At 41.4% G+C, this 18,711-nt stretch overlaps 1 protein-coding gene across 1 annotated transcript in view; it reads right to left on the bottom strand.

Annotated features, from left to right (window-relative positions):
* LOC126195022 (uncharacterized) overlaps positions 1 to 12,362 on the bottom strand; it is a 1,313,800-nt gene extending 1,301,438 nt beyond the window's left edge. The window contains exon 1 of the mRNA XM_049933457.1: positions 12,001 to 12,362. Within this exon, the coding sequence (XP_049789414.1) occupies positions 12,001 to 12,073 (73 nt within the window). The 5' untranslated portion in view covers positions 12,074 to 12,362. The remainder of the gene's footprint in view (positions 1 to 12,000) is intronic.
* Between the last annotated feature and the right edge of the window lie 6,349 nt (positions 12,363 to 18,711).

Below are 18,711 nucleotides of genomic sequence, written 5' to 3'. Positions count from 1 at the left end.
TGTATTTCGTCTGACATTGTTTTCATATGATAGATTGCTTTAATGAAATTTTGTTTGCAATGGTGAACCCTAATACATGTAGGTTTGTCATTATCTTAAACAGCAGCATCATAGAACGCACAGTAGTTTTAATGACAAAATACTTGTTTGCGCAATGCATGACGTGTTTCACTCTGTAACCATATTTTATGGCATCTGTTTTGTAGCTTTCTTTTCTTATGTTACACATAGTGTTAGCAAGTAGAACTTTTTATTAACATTAATTCATCTGTTTCTTTCGATCTGAAGACGATTGCTAGCGCAATCTAAACCGGTCTGGGCATTCTGTATGCTCCCGACCTAGGCAATTAAAGGTAATACTAAACATAAAGGCCGATTTTCCATATTCCTGACGATGTTGAGCCGTATGGCGCTATTTGCAGTTACGAAAGCAGAAATGGAAGTTCGTTCTGACGTTGGCTTTCGTTGGCGACGCTGGGTACAATATGATAGGTGCCATCTTTTAAGATGAATGACGCCTAAGATTTGTGTATCCATGAGGCTGTGGGGTGGAATGACACAAGGTACAGGGTGTTTCAAAAATGACCGGTATATTTGAAACGGCAATAAAAACTAAACGAGCAGCGATAGAAATACACCGTTTGTTGCAATATGCTTGGGACAACAGTACATTTTCAGGCAGACAAACTTTCGAAATTACAGTAGTTACAATTTTCAACAACAGATGGCGCTGCGGTCTGGGAAACTCTATAGTACGATATTTTCCACATATCCACCATGCGTAGCAATAATATGGCGTAGTCTCTGAATGAAATTACCCGAAACCTTTGACAACGTGTCTGGCGGAATGGCTTCACATGCAGATGAGATGTACTGCTTCAGCTGTTCAATTGTTTCTGGATTCTGGCGGTACACCTGGTCTTTCAAGTGTCCCCACAGAAAGAAGTCACAGGGGTTCATGTCTGGCGAATAGGGAGGCCAATCCACGCCGCCTCCTGTATGTTTCGGATAGCCCAAAGCAATCACACGATCATCGAAATATTCATTCAGGAAATTAAAGACGTCGGCCGTGCGATGTGGCCGGGCACCATCTTGCATAAACCACGAGGTGTTCGCAGTGTCGTCTAAGGCAGTTTGTACCGCCACAAATTCACGAAGAATGTCCAGATAGCGTGATGCAGTACTCGTTTCGGATCTGAAAAATGGGCCAATGATTCCTTTGGAAGAAATGGCGGCCCAGACCAGTACTTTTTGAGGATGCAGGGACGATGGGACTGCTACATGGGGCTTTTCGGTTCCCCTTATGCGCCAGTTCTGTTTATTGACGAAGCCGTCCAGGTAAAAATAAGCTTCGTCAGTAAACCAAATGCTGCCCACATGCATATCGCCGTCATCAATCCTGTGCACTATATCGTTAGCGAATGTCTCTCGTGCATCAATGGTAGCGGCGCTGAGAGGTTGCCGCGTTTGAATTTTGTATGGATAGAGGTGTAAACTCTGGCGCATGAGACGATACGTGGACGTTGGCGTCATTTGGACCGCAGCTGCAACACGGCGAACGGGAACCCGAGGCCGCTGTTGGATCACCTGCTGCACTAGTTGCGCGTTGCCCTCTGTGGTTGCCGTACGCGGTCGCCCTACCTTTCCAGCACGTTCATCCGTCACGTTCCCAGTCCGTTGAAATTTTTCAAACAGATCCTTTATTGTATCGCTTTTCGGTCCTTTGGTTACATTAAACCTCCGTTGAAAACTTCGTCTTGTTGCAACAACACTGTGTTCTAGGCGGTGGAATTCCAACACCGGAAAAATCCTCTGTTCTAAGGAATAAACCATGTTGTCAACGGCACACTTGCACGTTGTGAGCAGCACACGCTTACAGCAGAAAGACGACGTACAGAATGGCGCACCCACAGACTGCGTTGTCTTCTATATCTTTCACATCACTTGCAGCGCCATCTGTTGTTGAAAATTGTAACTACTGTAATTTCGAAAGTTGGTCCGCCTGAAAATGTACTGTTGTCCCAAGCATATTGCAACAAACGGTGTATTTCTATCGCTGCTCGTTTAGTTTTTATTGCCATTTCAAATATACCGGTCATTTTTGAAACACCCTGTATATGGTTTATTTGTACTGTCATGTAACTCGCTTTGCTACATTCTATTTTAAAGAGTACTGCGTCTTTGTTGGTAATATGGATTTGTGATGTTTTTCACCACCATGCCATCAGGGAACATATTAGCTGTCAATTATTAGCATCCTGCAACAGGAACAGAGGTTACTTTTGTTTACAGCGTTTCCATCTTTTCTTGGTTTCGTAATTATTAATTCGTTCCAGTTCATTTAGTGTATTTTACATGTTTGTGATAAATGTGGGAGTCCCGTCCGATTCATCCCACGTAACTTTACTGACGCGCTATGCTAATTAACAGCAAACATATTCCTCCTACAATACGGTACGCATTCAACTGAGCTTCAATTGCATTGGTTGCGCGATCGTACTTCGTACTTAATATGATAAACAGACGAATTTAAGTTGCCAAACACGAGTTACGTTATCTAGTCTATACAGTATAAGTAATAAAGAAATATGATTATTTCCAAAGAGCATTCTACCACTTCTGGTTCATTGGCGACCATTATTGTAAATATTAATGGGGAACGCTTTTATTAAATCTGTGATGTAGGTCCATCGAAATAGAGAGGTCTAAAAAAGAGATGTGGTAAGATAATAGCTCTTCTGTGGTTCTCATTCAGCAATTAACACTTCTCGACACTAGAAAGTGAAGATTTATGATACTTCATGACTAAGTATATTTTCTGTTACCTACCTCTTTAATTAATCAGATGTTACATACACTATGTATCATATCGTCTGCAAAGTCGAAATGAACAGTATATAATAGAACGGTCATATTAGAAGAGGTACAAAGCGACAAAATGTAATAAATAAATGAAAAGTGAGCCATCCATAAAAAGAAATAGAAGAGAGATAGATTCCTAGAAAAGACCCACGTAGGTTGCTTTCACAGAGGCTGACTGGTGAGCCTTGGCGGGTGAGAAAGTGGATGAGATGCACGTTCACTAAATATGTGATTCACTTGCAACAACTGTTGAGCAGAGCATTGCAAGATTAGAGTCTAGAGCCCATTGGATAATATACCACCCTCACTCCTAATATCAGTTGAAAATTCCGCTAACATAACTTTATCTTACCATTTGTCGGAATTGGTCGGAAAGCTGTACTTACCAGCTAAAACATACAAACGAAGACGAAACGAGTGCTGAAATGTGAAAACTACGAACGATGAGTCAGGAATTTAACTCATGTAAACTAGACATAAGATTAACGAACAGAGATGTACAAAGAAAAACGAAATTTTAATTGGATGAAGATGAGATTAGTTTCTGGAATCGTAGAAATAGTAATAAAACATTTCATCCTTGCACTTGTAACTGAAAGATCTGAAAATACTGTACAGGTGTAGGTACTAATATAGTCAGCACGAAATGAAAGGGAACTGGAAACAAAAATCAAACAAAGAAATGAATGCTTAACACGTATTACAGCAACCTACACCTAGTGACCTTTCTGGTAAATCGTTAGGGAATAACTGGTTCCGTACCGAAAGGAATAGGAGAGAGAAGGAATTTTTGGTGCCTACAAAGATTAGAATATATGAAAACTACTTCCGAAAATGATGCATACAGGTATGTGAGATGAAAAAGTTTGTGCAAGACAGGGGGAGATGGTGTGAAGCAATAAACTTGTTTAAACACTCGTTACTTCAAACCTATAGGTAGCTCAAGAAACAGCAGCGCCTCTTCAAACAATTGTTCGCAATTTGTAATTGATTCACTAGAAAAAGGGAAGATGCACCTCGCCCTCGATTCCGCTCTGTATGTCGCGTCTCTTTAAGGACGTAAGACAGCAGTATTTATGTTTGCGTCTGCCTTAAAATTTCGTCAAGTAGAGTACGCTTCCCATGTAACGTCTGTGGCAACCATAAATCCTCAAAAATTATCAGAAGACACAAAAGAAGTAAGAACGTTTATGAATGAAGATTAGACGGTAGACGGTAGTACACAGTTATCGACGTATTCGTTACAGATGAAGATACAGTTCAGAATGGAGCTTTTGTATTGCACATTTAGAAGTACGGCTTTTTGGGGTAAATATTATACAAAAATATTTTGAAAACTTAATTAGAATATACAGAATATTAACGTACGAAACAGCATATTCGTAACTGTTCTTCTTAATGACGACTTTCTACATTACAATGTGAATTGTCATTGTTCGGCGGGTAGTTCTACAATTACTGCCGGACCGTTTGTTTATCCTATGCAACCATCCTATGTCAGACATAACAAAATCTTATTATAAATGGCAACTTTTAATTAATGTCTAGGGGACCATAATAATTGGGTAAACCATATGGTTCTGTCACGGCGAAAGGCTAATAGTGGATCACGGTATGAGGCCTCAGAAAGTTATTATGTGTTAAACATAACACTTCCAGTGATCTGGAGCGGAGCGCAAATCTGACCTCACAAAAGCAATTAGTTTGTGGAAGTGATGTCTGCTATTACTATCATTTTCACATAGCAAACAATCAGTGTGAATCAGTGAGAAACTGAAACATGGTTGCCTACAAAAGACTGTATTTCAACTTGTATTTCACCGAACCATATGAAATCTTTCTCAGCTGCAGCTTACCTTACAAATGACGCTCATACCCGTATGTTTTTAAACAGTCAGCCAGTGCCGTAATTATAAAACTTCCGAAATAGAAAGCAATCATTGGATTGCCAGCTTGTAATTAGATAGTGTTTCTGTCTGTTAGGACACAACTTCTCTGAAGAGGTTCTTTTCCCTGTAGTACCTAATGCATCCGGAATCTAGACCCAACTTCTCTGAAGAGTTTCCTTTTCTCCTATCCTACCTAATGCATAATTATTATGTAAGTGATGTTCTGAAACATCTTGACAGTGGCGGGTAAAGTTACCACAGTGATACCCAATAATATAATAAAAGAAATTTACGGTTACTGAGAGCATCATACATGATGGATAATTGTCAAATTTCTGGTAAGTGAAATCACCAAAAATGCCCGCCCATTTAATCAAGCACGTGTAATACGCCGATCGGGTGTGTCGATTATGTGACTAATTATGGCCCGTTAATTAAACGGTAGCTAAAAGGATGACGAAGATCATCTGTAAGTCTGTTGTTTGTAACACCATAGCTCTACTGCTCTACTGATTTATTTTGCCTTTGTTTCATTTAATGTTACATCATTGAGCTTCTGTAAATGTGTTTGCTTGAATCGATAACATAAAATTGTATACTCCTTTCTTTGTACGAACTTTGATATCATGATTTGATTGTATGCTGTGTAGCATATCTGCAATTTATATTCTTTGTCCCATTTGGAGGGAACAAAACTTACTGTATATGATTGTAATTTTGTGTGAATAATTTTTGGTAGAAATGTCAATATGTGCAAATGTTCTGTTTTGTTTAAAATGATTGTTTACTGTTATGTAAACTGCTGATCCTCACTTAGGAATCTTAGTAATTTTGTGTATAGAAGGTGTAGTGGTTCCCCTCGGGAACGGAACTGTGTAGCGCGCGCAAATTGTGGTTGGCCTAGGTGGAAAAGGTGGAACTGATAGTCAGTCGTGAATAAGCTACGAGTCGGGGACGAGCAGTCAGTCGGGGACGAGCCAGCAGTCGGAGACGAGCTACGAGTCCGTGCACTGCCATGTAAAAGGTGCATATGGTGCTAGTTCTGAGAGAGGCTTTTCCTGCTACTTTCCAATGCCTCGGATGGATGGATAAATAGCTGGAACTATTCTGGAATTTGTTTCTATCATCGCCACCAAGAAATGACAGAGTCCAGCAATTCTGCCTGCAATTCCACCTATCAACATGCAGTTGCCACCACATTGCGCAATCATTGCAACGTAATACTATAATGATGTATAGTGAAGGATCAGCTTAATGGATGTGCTAAGGTGCTGAAATATAAGGTAATTTATATCTGAATTTATGTACCTACCTTGACTTTTCTCCTCATCATAACACCTCTCAGGGTCCTCTCCGTTTGAACTAAAGTGATTACCGAGTGTGCTTACTGAAAGTACGTTAAAACCCAGTTTTGTAATTAAAGCCTCTTGAATTTAGTAAAAAGAAAATTAAAGTTAATGTGGCAAGAGAGTCGGTTAAAATTAATGATGCTTGCTGAAAATAATTTTCTTATTAAAAATGCTTATTAATGTGTTGTTGCCAACTTCAAAGTAAAAGTTCTTAAGACTGAGGCTTATAAAGTTTTGCTTAAAGGAAATGATCACATTACTACCTGTTGTAAATCGCAGAAAGTGAGTTAGTATCTTACCTAAGTGTTAATTTTATGTCTCATGGTAGTAAAAGTGGAAAATTGCATAGTAGGAAATTATATGTTCATGTTTGCTAAGTGTTTGTCTCTCTTGTGTGCATATTAACAGTATAAAGACCACTCAGTTTGTGTAAGCCCTGAAAGTGATAGTGTTTTTCTGTACCTGTTATAATGTCGCAAATAGTTTGTGCTACTCCAACTGTTAGTTTCACTCTTACCGTAAACATATGAGTGTGTCAGAGTTCATTGCACTCGCGTGTGGCCAAGTCTAGGTTGTGTTTGTCCGTTATAGTTACTTATAACTATTTTCTTCAACGAGAATGTTAATCATTCTTTTGCCTAGTTAGGCTGGCGACCGTTTTCCATTATCAGTTAAACAGTGCAGATAGGCAAAATTTTGCTTCTTACTGTTCAAACATTTACGTAATGCTGACTTTCACTTCCGATAAGCTACCTCCGTTAGGTACAACACGGTCAAACAACAAAATTCCTCTCAGGGGGTAACACTGTTCTGATGCGTTATACCATAATTACTATAACAAAATAATTCTGTTTTGCAAACTGCCTCCAGCTTCGAGGTTATGGTATAGCGGTAGCAGACGGGAGTGTTATACGTGGCTTTTCCGTGACAGGACTAGTTTGTTCTGTTAGGGCATAATACGTAATAAACCAAACTTGCTATTTGATTGAATAAGCTACGAAAATGCTGTTGCAGTGTTATATGTTCCCTTAAAACTTTTAGACAATCTGAAACATCCCCTTTGAACAAATTTTACAAGACTGTGCTTATACTGACACACAGTATTTTTAGCGCAACGCAATCTGACTTTCAAAATTCCCTACAAAAGAATGGCCCTGACTAACATTAAACTATACCTTTCACAAATCACTTACCTCACAAAAATCTTCGCTGCTCAAGCTACTGCAATACAGCGAGCGCCACTACTGCCAGCTAAATAAAAGATTCAAACTATGGAAGGCACTAACTACTGATAGGGATAGTTAGCAAATGAAAGATATTAATAGAGAACAAACAATGTATTTACCTTGATATCATCATATATATAGCAGTTCATGACAAATTACAAAACTCCGCCATCTCTCTCCCCACATCCACCACTGCTGGCGGCTCACCTCCAACTGCCCAACGCTACGCGCTGTTCACAGCTGGCTGCCTAGCACTACAATGGCGAGTATTACAACAATGCAAAGCAGCCACAGACTGCACACAGCACAGCCAGTGATTTTCATACAGAGGTGGCGTTACCAATAAAAAAACCTAAACAGCCTACTTACAAATCCTTTCAGAGTGAAATCAATTCTCAGAATTTGGAAGCTAATGCATGATTGATACCTGAAGCTCCGAAAGAAATAAAAACTAAAAAATCAAACTAGCTAAACAGACGTGCAAGGTCTATCGAGACTACTGTTAGCTCTTCTGCTGTACGTCAGTGGCTGATCAGCTTAATGAGGAAACACGGGTAGCTACAATACATTTTGGCCGCTGCACCGAGCCTATGCGTCTCTTGTACGACCTATCCCATTAATTATCCCGTCCTAAATCTCCGTCTTATTCCAAAGTGGACTTCTTCAATGTTAATTTTACGAAGACGTGTGGCTGACAATTTTAGTCATTATCGTCATTTTTTCTGTTTTTCCGTGATTCCTTAGTTGTTTCAAAATTCGTGGAGATACGTTCTGTCTATGCATAGGCGAAGCATATCTCTACAAATTATAGTTCTGGTCCATAACAGACTCTTACTACTAGGGCGACGTATTTCTGGAGCTGCTACTCAAGGTTTGACTTTTATTCCCTTGTCTAATAATTTCTTTAGCTGGCAAGAGTGAGAACGATCGTGTAATTATTCTTTAACTGCTCAATGCTTACACCAAATCTGTCACATCTTTGAATACCGTCACGAGATTCTGCGTCTTTCTTAAAATACATGGTTTCTCTTAGTTTGTGTGGATCGCATGTCGAACAAATTTATAAATACATCTCTTTAATATGTCCGATAAGAGAATTCTGTTTGACGACGTGTTCTTCCATAGAAAATCCCGTAACATGCAGTTTTCGGAGATTCTGTGAGAAAAACGCCGATTTATAGCAGCCTTCAACTACAGGTTTGGAGTTTCACAACTGTCATCGTATGATGCAAACAGAAATGAGTTTTGGCTACGCTATGAATGTGAACGATCACACAGGTATCGGAGGGGGTAAGGTAATGGTAGGCTTCGGGACGTTGGTGGTACGTCAGTGGAGGAAACTGTTTACAAGACATTTATATAGCGTTTGTGGAATACAGTTCTGCTTTGGGATCACAGACGTAGAAAATGTATTGAGAAGGTCAGCGTAATCGATCACAGGCTTATTTGCCTCGCGGAGGGGTGTAAGACTGGAAATGACAGGCGCTTGAACGAAAAATCGCAGTGTCTCGTGAATCCGTAAAGGATTCGAAGAACTCGTTTGACAGAGTGTGGTTTGCCGCTATACTTCAAATCCCTGTGTACCGTTGCGATAGAAGCCTGCAGATGAAAACGAGTTAATAATACTTCGTGAGAAGTTACGTGAAGAAACGTTGGCACAGTGAAATCTACGCTCTGTCACGTATTATATAGTGAGAAGTAGAATACATAATTAAAAGAAAAAGTAAATATGTCCTAAGTACAGTAGGTGAGGTTGAAAATACCGCTTCCGTTGTAAATTTCTTTATTTTCACACGACTGGTTTCGGACCGTTATAAGCCCATCCTCAGGTGTCGTAGCTGTGCTGTGGTCCCCGAGCGCCGCGTGTACCAGTCGCGGTGTGCTGCCTAATGACCGCAGAAGCCTAGGTACAGTAGTTAATTTGAACAACGCATTGGAGTTGTACTGTTGGGGATTGAATAATCTTGTCTTACTCCGACGCACTAAATGATTTACTACATCAGTGACAGGATTACTTACAGTTGATCGTCCATTCGTGCACTGCAGGTAATGTGCAGCTCGACATTTTTCACATACATAAATCCTTACAGGAGGTGAAAGAAGCCATAAGCGATGGAAAACATCATACGACCCATGAGCGAATGCACTGACAGTCTTCGAATTTCTTTTGTGACAGCCATTGAGGTACTGATAGAAACTGATGAAATAAAATATATGTGTCACTTCTAAGCACTTTTCTTTTGAGGTGGGAGCCAGGGTTGTGGGCGTGTGATTCTGTCAATAAAACTACCGACGTTTTGACTACTGTTACACGAAGGATCAAAGATTAGTTGTAAAATTCACAGTCGTGGTCCCTTTCTTCTATGAATAACATATGAAGAGGAGTACGAATTTTCCGGTTTATTTAGCTGTCATTGTCAGAAGTCTCCTCCAAAGTTTAATACGACTTTATGCCATGGTCTCAATCTGAACTGCATGATGATACCGTTAAACGGCCAATAGAATTTTATTGAAATGGATTCCAGGCATAAATACCTGTGGTCATGTACATCGAATCTGGTGACGACTGAAATTGTCAAGTTAGTGATGAATAAAGTTTTTTTTCACTAGGTTCTGTCACGTGATGTTGGGAAATTATTGGTCGCCAGCTATCTCAAGACACCAAGTAATTTACTATGACTTTCTTGGTTCCTAACGCTGAGACACACACACACAAACATACGCATTAGCAGCAGAGACGAAATGGAAATTACTTTTATAGTTCCCTCACAAGAGTCAGGTAATTTCCAGCATGCTTCTCAAATGTACGCATCTCACATAAACCCCGCGAGAAGAGTTATAGTTCTGAAACGATACTGAATTATTAGCAACTCATGAGTTTGTTTTCCGAATAAACGTGCTTTAGCCTGAGACCAAGAGATATAAGGGGAGTGTCTATGTGGTGTAACGTAGGAGACAGTATGGAGTTCCTGGAGCGAAGCAAGGACATTTCGTCGCGTGACTTTTCTATTTAAACTAAGCAATCCTTTATTAAGGCCATCAGTTGACCCAGTTTTGTCAAGTCGAGCGGAGAAGGCAAGACGCAAATAAACTTCGAAGTTTGGTTGGACACCTTTAAGTCACTGATTATATTTATGTTTAATTACGTAGATAATATCAGTGTGAAGCTCGTATCATTTTTGAGTATCGACGATACGCGTGTACTGAGCAGCCTTGCTTAAAATGTAGAACGAAAAGTCGAAATTTCAGTGGCAACTTGTGGTCAAGGCTTTGTAGCAAAAGGGAAACTTCGACGCATGATCTAACCCTTGTAGCAGACAACACTAAATGCACTGGAAGCGATATGCACAGGAAGCTTAATACGTACACCCTGTGTGTTTCTTGTATATTGTTGCTTAGATATCTCAGAATTATAACTATGCCAACCCTGCACACACATTCATATTTGTTGTTGGTAAATTGACTTATTAGAAAGAAACTGTAACATTGAATGTCAATATTAGATGGAAAAAAGGTTTGCACTTCCATAACAGCTCTTTAAGTACTGCACAAGAAGTGTACAGTATTCAGCAAGTTTATTCTTTAGAACTTTCCAACAGGACTGTAAGATGTTGAGTAGTAAACTCCGAGGATGAAATTCCAATCAAAAGGGCTCCTTGTGGCATATTCCTATTCTGTACAGAAGTTACTCGCAGTATTTGGAAACTATTCTCTGTACTACTTGTTCGTACCGTGTTTTCTTTATTTGTAGTTTCTTTTTCCGAAAATTTTCTAATCAACATTGTGTCCAATCTTTCTATAACCGAGTAGCTTTGGCTTGCACTGTCTCACAAAACATGATATATATACGGAGTGTTGAAAAAGTCTCTCCGCAGTGCCGTATGATTGTTAGCAAGGTGCCGGATGATTGTCGCCTGCCTGGGTCTTTCAACGAAACAATAAACGCACAACGATACTGCAGTGATATTCTGTACCCATTCATAGGAGAACTTGTGTTAAGTGAAATACTGAACGGTTATTTTCAACAAGCTGGTGCAACCGCGCATACAGCTCGCGTTCCAATGTCACTGCTTGCTGATGTTTTTGGTGATCGCATAATTTCACAGGGACTTTGGCCAGTACGATCGCCTGACCCAACACCATCTGACTTTTTCTTCTGGGGTGCAGCGAAAGCAACTGTCTATATAAACCGTCCAAAATCCATCGATGAATTCAAAACTACAATATCCACTTTCACTGCTTCTGTTACAGAAGAAACGCTACAGCTTGTGTTTGGAAACATGATTAGACGAATTGAATTGTGTATTTAGCAACAGAGGGGACACTTTCAATTTTTAATGTGAAAATTTGTAAGTAAAAATGAATATTCAATCAATTAATAACTTCTATTTCACTGAGTTTCATTTCGGTATATTCACTGCGGCATACAGCACGCGCGGCTAACAATTATACGACACTGCGGAGAGACTTTTTGAACACCCCGCCTATAAGGAAATTTTTTCGCGAACTGAAAATTACGAAAGTTTTTCGTGACATTTGATTTTAATGAACAGATCTAGTATACCAGAGTGATCGTGTTCTTAGGTTAAGAAGTAGATGCACGTCGAGGTAAGACATAGCGCCTTCAGATGGCAATGCATCGTTCCACCTACAAAGACAGTTACAGTAACTTACCTCTCGGTACAAGTCCAATGAAGGCGCACACGAAAAAAACGCACCACTGCTGCTTGGAGCAGAAGGACGCCATCGGATCAGTGTGTGCGTTACTCGGTTCGCTGGCTGCTACGCGCGGTGATCATTTCGCGGCTATCATGCCGCCGACAGCGGCCGATCGCCTAGTGGCACTTGTCAGTCTGGCGCGTCACGTCTGGAGGACTGCGCGAGGACGCCGGGGACGAGGTGGCGGTGCTCGTGCTCGGGGTGGGCCGGTAGGTTGCCTCGGCAGGTGAGCTAAGAGCCGGTGCAGCGTCGGCGTCGCGCGAGGTCTGCCGGAAGGCTGAGAGGGCGGCAGCAGGTGGTGCGCCACAGCCTCCGGGTGGTCGTGGAGCGCCCGCTGTACTGACACCAGCAGCCGAGCGCAGCCCTGCGCGTCCCTCGCACACCGGCGGCCGCGCGCATGCGCACCGGGCACCGCGACACCCCGCGGCGCGGGACCGCCCCTTTGGAGTCTCCGGACGGGCGCCCAATTTCGCATTCGGCCCTTCAGCTCCCGCCAAGTAATGTGTCGTTCACTGCCACATATACGGAGAGTACAGCCCATGTCAGCTAGCGTAACTTCTGGTACCTGTCTACAGACTGTTGTAAGTGCCACCCTAGTAATTATATTTACAGGGTGCTAATTACTGCAAAATACTAACGCGAATTCTTTACAGACGAATGGAAAAACTAGTAGAAGCTGACCTCGGGGAAGATCAGTTTGGATTCCGTAGAAATATTGGAACACGTGAGGCAATTGTTCCATGTATGTTAGCCCTGTACTTAGCCATATCAATATCGAACATGATATCCATGGAAGACAACAAATGGCATATTAGGTTTTGAAAACCTTAAACACAACAGAAAGAGAAGATACAAATAAGTAGTATTGAAAAAGAACACTGAAGTACTGAAGAAGAACATTACAGCGAATTGTGGTATGATCGTACAGCACAAGTAACTGAAATTGACCAACTAGACGAAAAAGGATTAGATGAAATACAGTCTGACGAATTAACATCTGCACTAACAACACTTAAGAACAGGAAAGCAACAGGAAAAGATGGCATTAATGCTGAATTATTAAAATATGGAGGAATGATGCTACACTAACGGCTGCTACATCTCTTCAACGAATGTTGGAAGAAGAAGAAGACAAATAGTATTCCCAAAGACTGGAAAACAGCTAGAGTAATATCAATTTTTAAAAAAGGAGCTAAAAGACTATGCAGTAATTACAGAGGAATAAGTTTACTGGACTCAGCATACAAGGTGTATGCTGAGATTTTAAATACAAGACTTAAAAACATAGCACAAGCAGTACTGCATGAGCAACAAATGGGTTTTAGGAAAGGACACTCCACAATAGATGCAGTTTTTATCCTACAGCAAATAGTACAAAATGGAGAGAGTACAGTAAAGAAACACACATTACTTTTATTGGTTTTTAAAAAGCTTTTGACAATGTCAACAGACAGAAACTTTGTGAATATTGACGAATCGCGGATATCCAAAACATCTAGTAAATGCAACTAAAATGAAGATCAGTTTGGATTCCGTAGAAATATTGGAACACGTGAGGCAATTGTTCCATGTATGTTAGCCCTGTACTTAGCCATATCTGTAACTTTTCCTTTAGGAGTGGTCGGTTTCCTGACCGATTAAAGTACTCGGTAGTGTAGCCACTTTATAAAAAGGGAGACAGGGATAATGTTGATAATTATAGACCTATTTCTATGCCATCGGTGTTTGCTAAAGTTATCGAGAAGGTTGTATATACAAGGTTACTGGAGCATTTAAATTCACATAATTCGCTGTCAAATGTACAGTTTGGTTTTAGAAATGGCTTAACAACTGAAAATGCTATAGTCTCTTTTCTCTGTGAGGTTTTGGACGGATTAAATAAAAGGTTGCGAACGTTAGGTGTTTTCTTTGATTTAACGAAGGCTTTTGACTGTGTTGACCACAAAATATTACTGCAGAAGTTGGAACATTATGGAGTAAGAGGAGTAGCTTACAATTGGTTCGCCTCTTACTTTAAGAATAGAAAGCAGAAGGTAATTAACCGCAATATTGAGAGTGGTAATGATGTTCAGTCCCAATGGGGCACTGTTAAATGGGGCGTCCCCCAAGGATCGGTGCTGGGGCCACTGCTGTTTCTTATTTATATAAATGATATGCCTTCTAGTATTACAGGTGATTCGAAATATTTCTGTTTGCTGATGACACCAGCTTGGTAGTGAAGGATCTTGTGTGTAATATTGAAACATTATCAAATAATGTAGTTCATGAAATAAGTTCGTGGCTTGTGGAAAATAATTTGATGTTAAATCACAGAAAGACTCAGTTTTTACAGTTTCTAACTCACAATTCAACAAGAATTGATATTTTAATCAGACAGAATGGGCATGTTATAAGCGAGACGGAACAGTTCAAGTTCCTAGGCGTACGGATAGATAGTAAGCTGTTGTGGAAAGCCCATGTTCAGGATCTTGTTCAGAAACTAAATGCCGATTTATTTACCATTAGAACAGTATCTGAAATAAGTGGCATATCAACACGAAAAGTAGTCTACTTCGCATATTTTCATACGCTTATGTCATATGGTATTAATTTTTGGGGTAATTCTTCTGATTCAAAAAGGGTATTTTTGGCTCAAAAACGGGCTGTTCGAGCTATGTGTGGTGTAAGTTCGAGAACCTCTTGTCGACCCCTATTCAATAGTCTGGGAATTCTGACATTGCCCTCATAGTATATATTTTCTTTAATGTCGTTTGCTGTTAGCAATATTAGCTTATTCCCAAGAGTTAGCAGCTTTCAATCAGTTAATACTAGGCAGAAATCAAATCTGCATGTGGAATGCACTTCCTTGACTCTTGTGCAGATAGGAGTACAGTATTCTGCTGCATCCATTTTCAATAAGCTACCACAAGAACTCAAAAATCTTAGCAGTAGCCCAAACGCTTTTAAGTCTAAACTGAAGAGTTTCCTCATGACTCACTCCTTCTATTCTGTCGAGGAGCTCCTGGAAGAGCTAAAAAATTAAGCAAATTCCAGTGTTACATTCTTGATTTGCTTTATTTAAACTAACGACGTGTCACCTGAATATGTTCCTTATATTTCATTTTGTCTGTTTCTACAATCGTGTTATAATTTCATGTATTGACTCGTTCCATGACCATGGAGACTTCTCCTTAATGTGGTCCTACGGAGCAATAAATAAATAAAAATAAAATATTGAACCTACGACTTATCTTAGAAGTTAGATTAAGGAAAGGCAAACCTACATTTCTAGCATTTGTAGACCTAGAGAAAGCTTTTGACAATGTTGACTGGAATACTCTCTTTCAAATTTTGAAGGTGGCAGGGGTAAAATATAGGGAGCGAAAGGCTATTTACAATTTGTATAGAAATCAAATGGCAGTTATAAGAGTTGAGGGACATGAAAGGGAAGCAGTGGTTGGGAAGGGAGTGAGACAGGGTTGTAGCCTCTCCCCGATGCTATTCAATCTGTATATTGAGCAAGCGGTAAAGGAAACAAAAGAAAAGTTGGGAGTAGGTATTAAAATCCATGGAGAAGAAATAAAAACTTTGAGGTTTGCGATGACATTGTAATTCTGTCAGAGACAGCAAAGGACTTGGAAGAGCAGTAGAACGGAATGGACAGTGTCTTGAAAGGAGGATCTAAGATGAACATCAACAAAAGCAAACCGAGGATAATGGAATGTAGTCGAATGAAGTCGGGTGATGGTGAGGTTATTAGATTAGGAAATGAAACACCCTAAGTAGTAAAGGAGTTTTGCTGTTTGGGGAGCAAAATAACTGATGATGGTCGAAGTAGAGAGGATGTTAAATGTAGACTAGCAATGGGAAGGAAAGCGTTTCTGAAGTAAAGAAATTTGTTAACATCGAGTATAGATTTAAGTATCAGGAAGTCGTTTCTGAAAGTATCTGTATGGAGTGTAGCAATGTATGGAAGTGAAACATGGACGATACATAGTTTAGACAAGAAGAGAATAGAAGCTTTCGAAATGTGGTGCTACAGAAGAATGCTGAAAATTAGATGGGTAGATCACATAACTAATGAGGAGGTATGAATAGGATTGGGGAGAAGAGAAGTTTGTGGCACAACTTGACAAGAAGAAGGAATCGGTTGGTAGGACATGTTCTGAGGCATCAAGGGATCACCAATTTAGCATTGGAGGGCAGCGTGGAGGGTAAATATCGTAGAGGGAGACCAAGAGATGAATACACCAAGCATATTCAGAAGGATGTAGGTAGCAGTAGGTTCTGGGATATGAAGAAGCTTGCACAGGATAGAGTAGCATGGAGAGCTGCATCAAACCAGTCTCAGGACTGATGGCCACAACAACAACAATTACTGAACTACACTAAAGCTCATAAATTAAGGATAATGCTGACACATGGTGAAACAACGCTCTGGTGGGTGGTTTGCGGTTTCAAATGACAATACGGTGCATTTGACATACGGTCGTCGCACGGTGGCGCTGGCAGCGGTCCACATACCCAGAGGAGTGTTGATGCATGTCAGAGTGCGGTGTAGCGAGTAAGTGTGCAGACATTTCCAGACGTGCTAATGGTTACTGTCTGTTGAAAATGGCTGAAAGAACTCTTATTGATGACGTTACGAGGGGTAGAATACTAGGGCGACTGGGGGCTGGTCAAACACTGCAGGTCGTAGTACGGGCCCTCCGCGTGACCCGAAGTGCGATCTCAAGATTATGGCAGCGATTCCAGCAGGCAGTAAACGTGTCCAGGCGCTACAGTACGGGATGTCCACAGTGTACAATACCACAAGAAGACCGATATCTCACCATCAGTGCACGCAGACGGCCACGGAATACTGCAGGTAGCCATGCTCGGGACTTTACCGCAGCCACTGGAACAGTTGTCTCCGGACACACAGTCTACAGACGACTGAAGAGACATGGTTTAATCGCCCGGAGACCTGCAAGGAGCATTCCACTGATCTCTGGTCACAGGAGAGCCCGCGAAGCCTGGTGTCAAAAACACAGTACATGGTCATTGGAACAGTGGTCCCAAGTTATGTTCACGGACGAGTCCAGGTACAGTCTGAACAATGATTCTCGCCGGGATTTCATCTGGCGTGAACCAGGAACCAGATACCAAACCCTTAATGTCCTTGAAAGGGACCAGTATGGAGGTCGTTGTTTGATGGTGTGGGGTGGGATTATCATTGGTGCACGTACAAATTCCTGCATGTCTTTCACAGAGTTACTGTAACAGGTGTATCGGGACGTCATTTCGCACCAGTATGTCCGCCTTTTCAAGGCTGCAGTGGTTCGCACCTTCCTCCTGATAGATGATAATTCACGGCCCTACCGACCTTCCATCGTGGAGGAGTATCTTGAAACAGAATATATCAGGCGAATGGAGTGGCCTGCCTGTTCTCCAGACCTAAACCTCATCGAGTACGTCTGGGATGCTCTCGGTCCATGTATCGCTGCACGTCTTAAAACCCCTACGACACTTCAGGAGCTCCGACAGTCACTGGTGCAAGAATGGGAGGCTATACCCCAGCAGCTGCTAGACCACCTGATCCAGAGTATGCCAATCCGTTGTGCGGCCTGTGTACGTGTGCATGGTGATCATATCCCTGACTGATGTCGGGGTACATGCGCAGGAAATTGTGTCGTTTTGTAGCACATGCATTTCGCGACGATTTCTCAACTTATGACCAGTACCGTGGACTTGCAGATCTGTGTCGAGTGTGTTCCCGATGTGCCTTTGGTATTAGCGCCAGTTTTGTGTAGTGCTACATTGTGTGCCATCACTTTCTGCAATTATCCTTAATTTATGAGCTTGAGTGTATATGGAGAAAAACGTAAATTAGTTACAAACTACGGCATGCACACATTCTATCAACATTTAAACGTCTCGACAGATATTCGGATTTAACTACAAACAATCAAAAATGGTTCAAATGGCTCTGAGCACTATGGGACTTAACTTCTGAGGTCATCAGTCCCATAGAACTTAGAATTGCTTAAACCTAACTAACCTATGGACATCACACATATCCATGCCCGAGGCAGGATTGGAACCTGCGAAAGTAGCGGTCGCGCCGTTCCAGACTGTAGCGCCTAGAACCGCTCGGCCACTCCGGCCGGCCCAAACAATCCTGTCGGAGGAAAATCCGCAACTGAGCATTATACCAGAGGTTGAAAACACCACTACAGTTGTAAAGTTCTTTTATATAACGCGCGACCGGTTTCGGGCTGTTACACACCCATCATGAGGTGTCGTAACTTTGTTCTGTGACCCCTACCTCTATGCTCTGCACTCATTGATAGTGCACCGCGTCTTCTAGACGTGCACCGCGGCGCTCGGGGTCACAGCACCAAGTTACGACACCTGCAGTGGGCGTATAAGAGCCCGGAACCGGTCGGGTGTTAAATAAAAGAAACTTACAGATGTAGCGGTATTTTCAACCTCTGATATTCGCATCTAGATTATGCCATGTTCGATATGCCTGCCATCATTGGCAATGAGGTGGCGCAGACGAACAGCGAAATTCCTCGTGACACTTGTGCCGGAACATCGATGCAATCGATGACCTCCTGATAGGCTGTTTTCAGCTCAGCAATGGTTTTGGGGCTATTGCTGTACACCTTGACTTTAACATAGCCCCACTAAAAGGAGTCGCAC

This window comes from Schistocerca nitens, chromosome 7, assembly GCF_023898315.1.
Source record: "Schistocerca nitens isolate TAMUIC-IGC-003100 chromosome 7, iqSchNite1.1, whole genome shotgun sequence".
Lineage (NCBI taxonomy): Eukaryota > Metazoa > Arthropoda > Insecta > Orthoptera > Acrididae > Schistocerca > Schistocerca nitens.
Note: the sequence above shows the minus strand (reverse complement) of the source record. Positions and strands in the feature narration are given on the sequence as shown.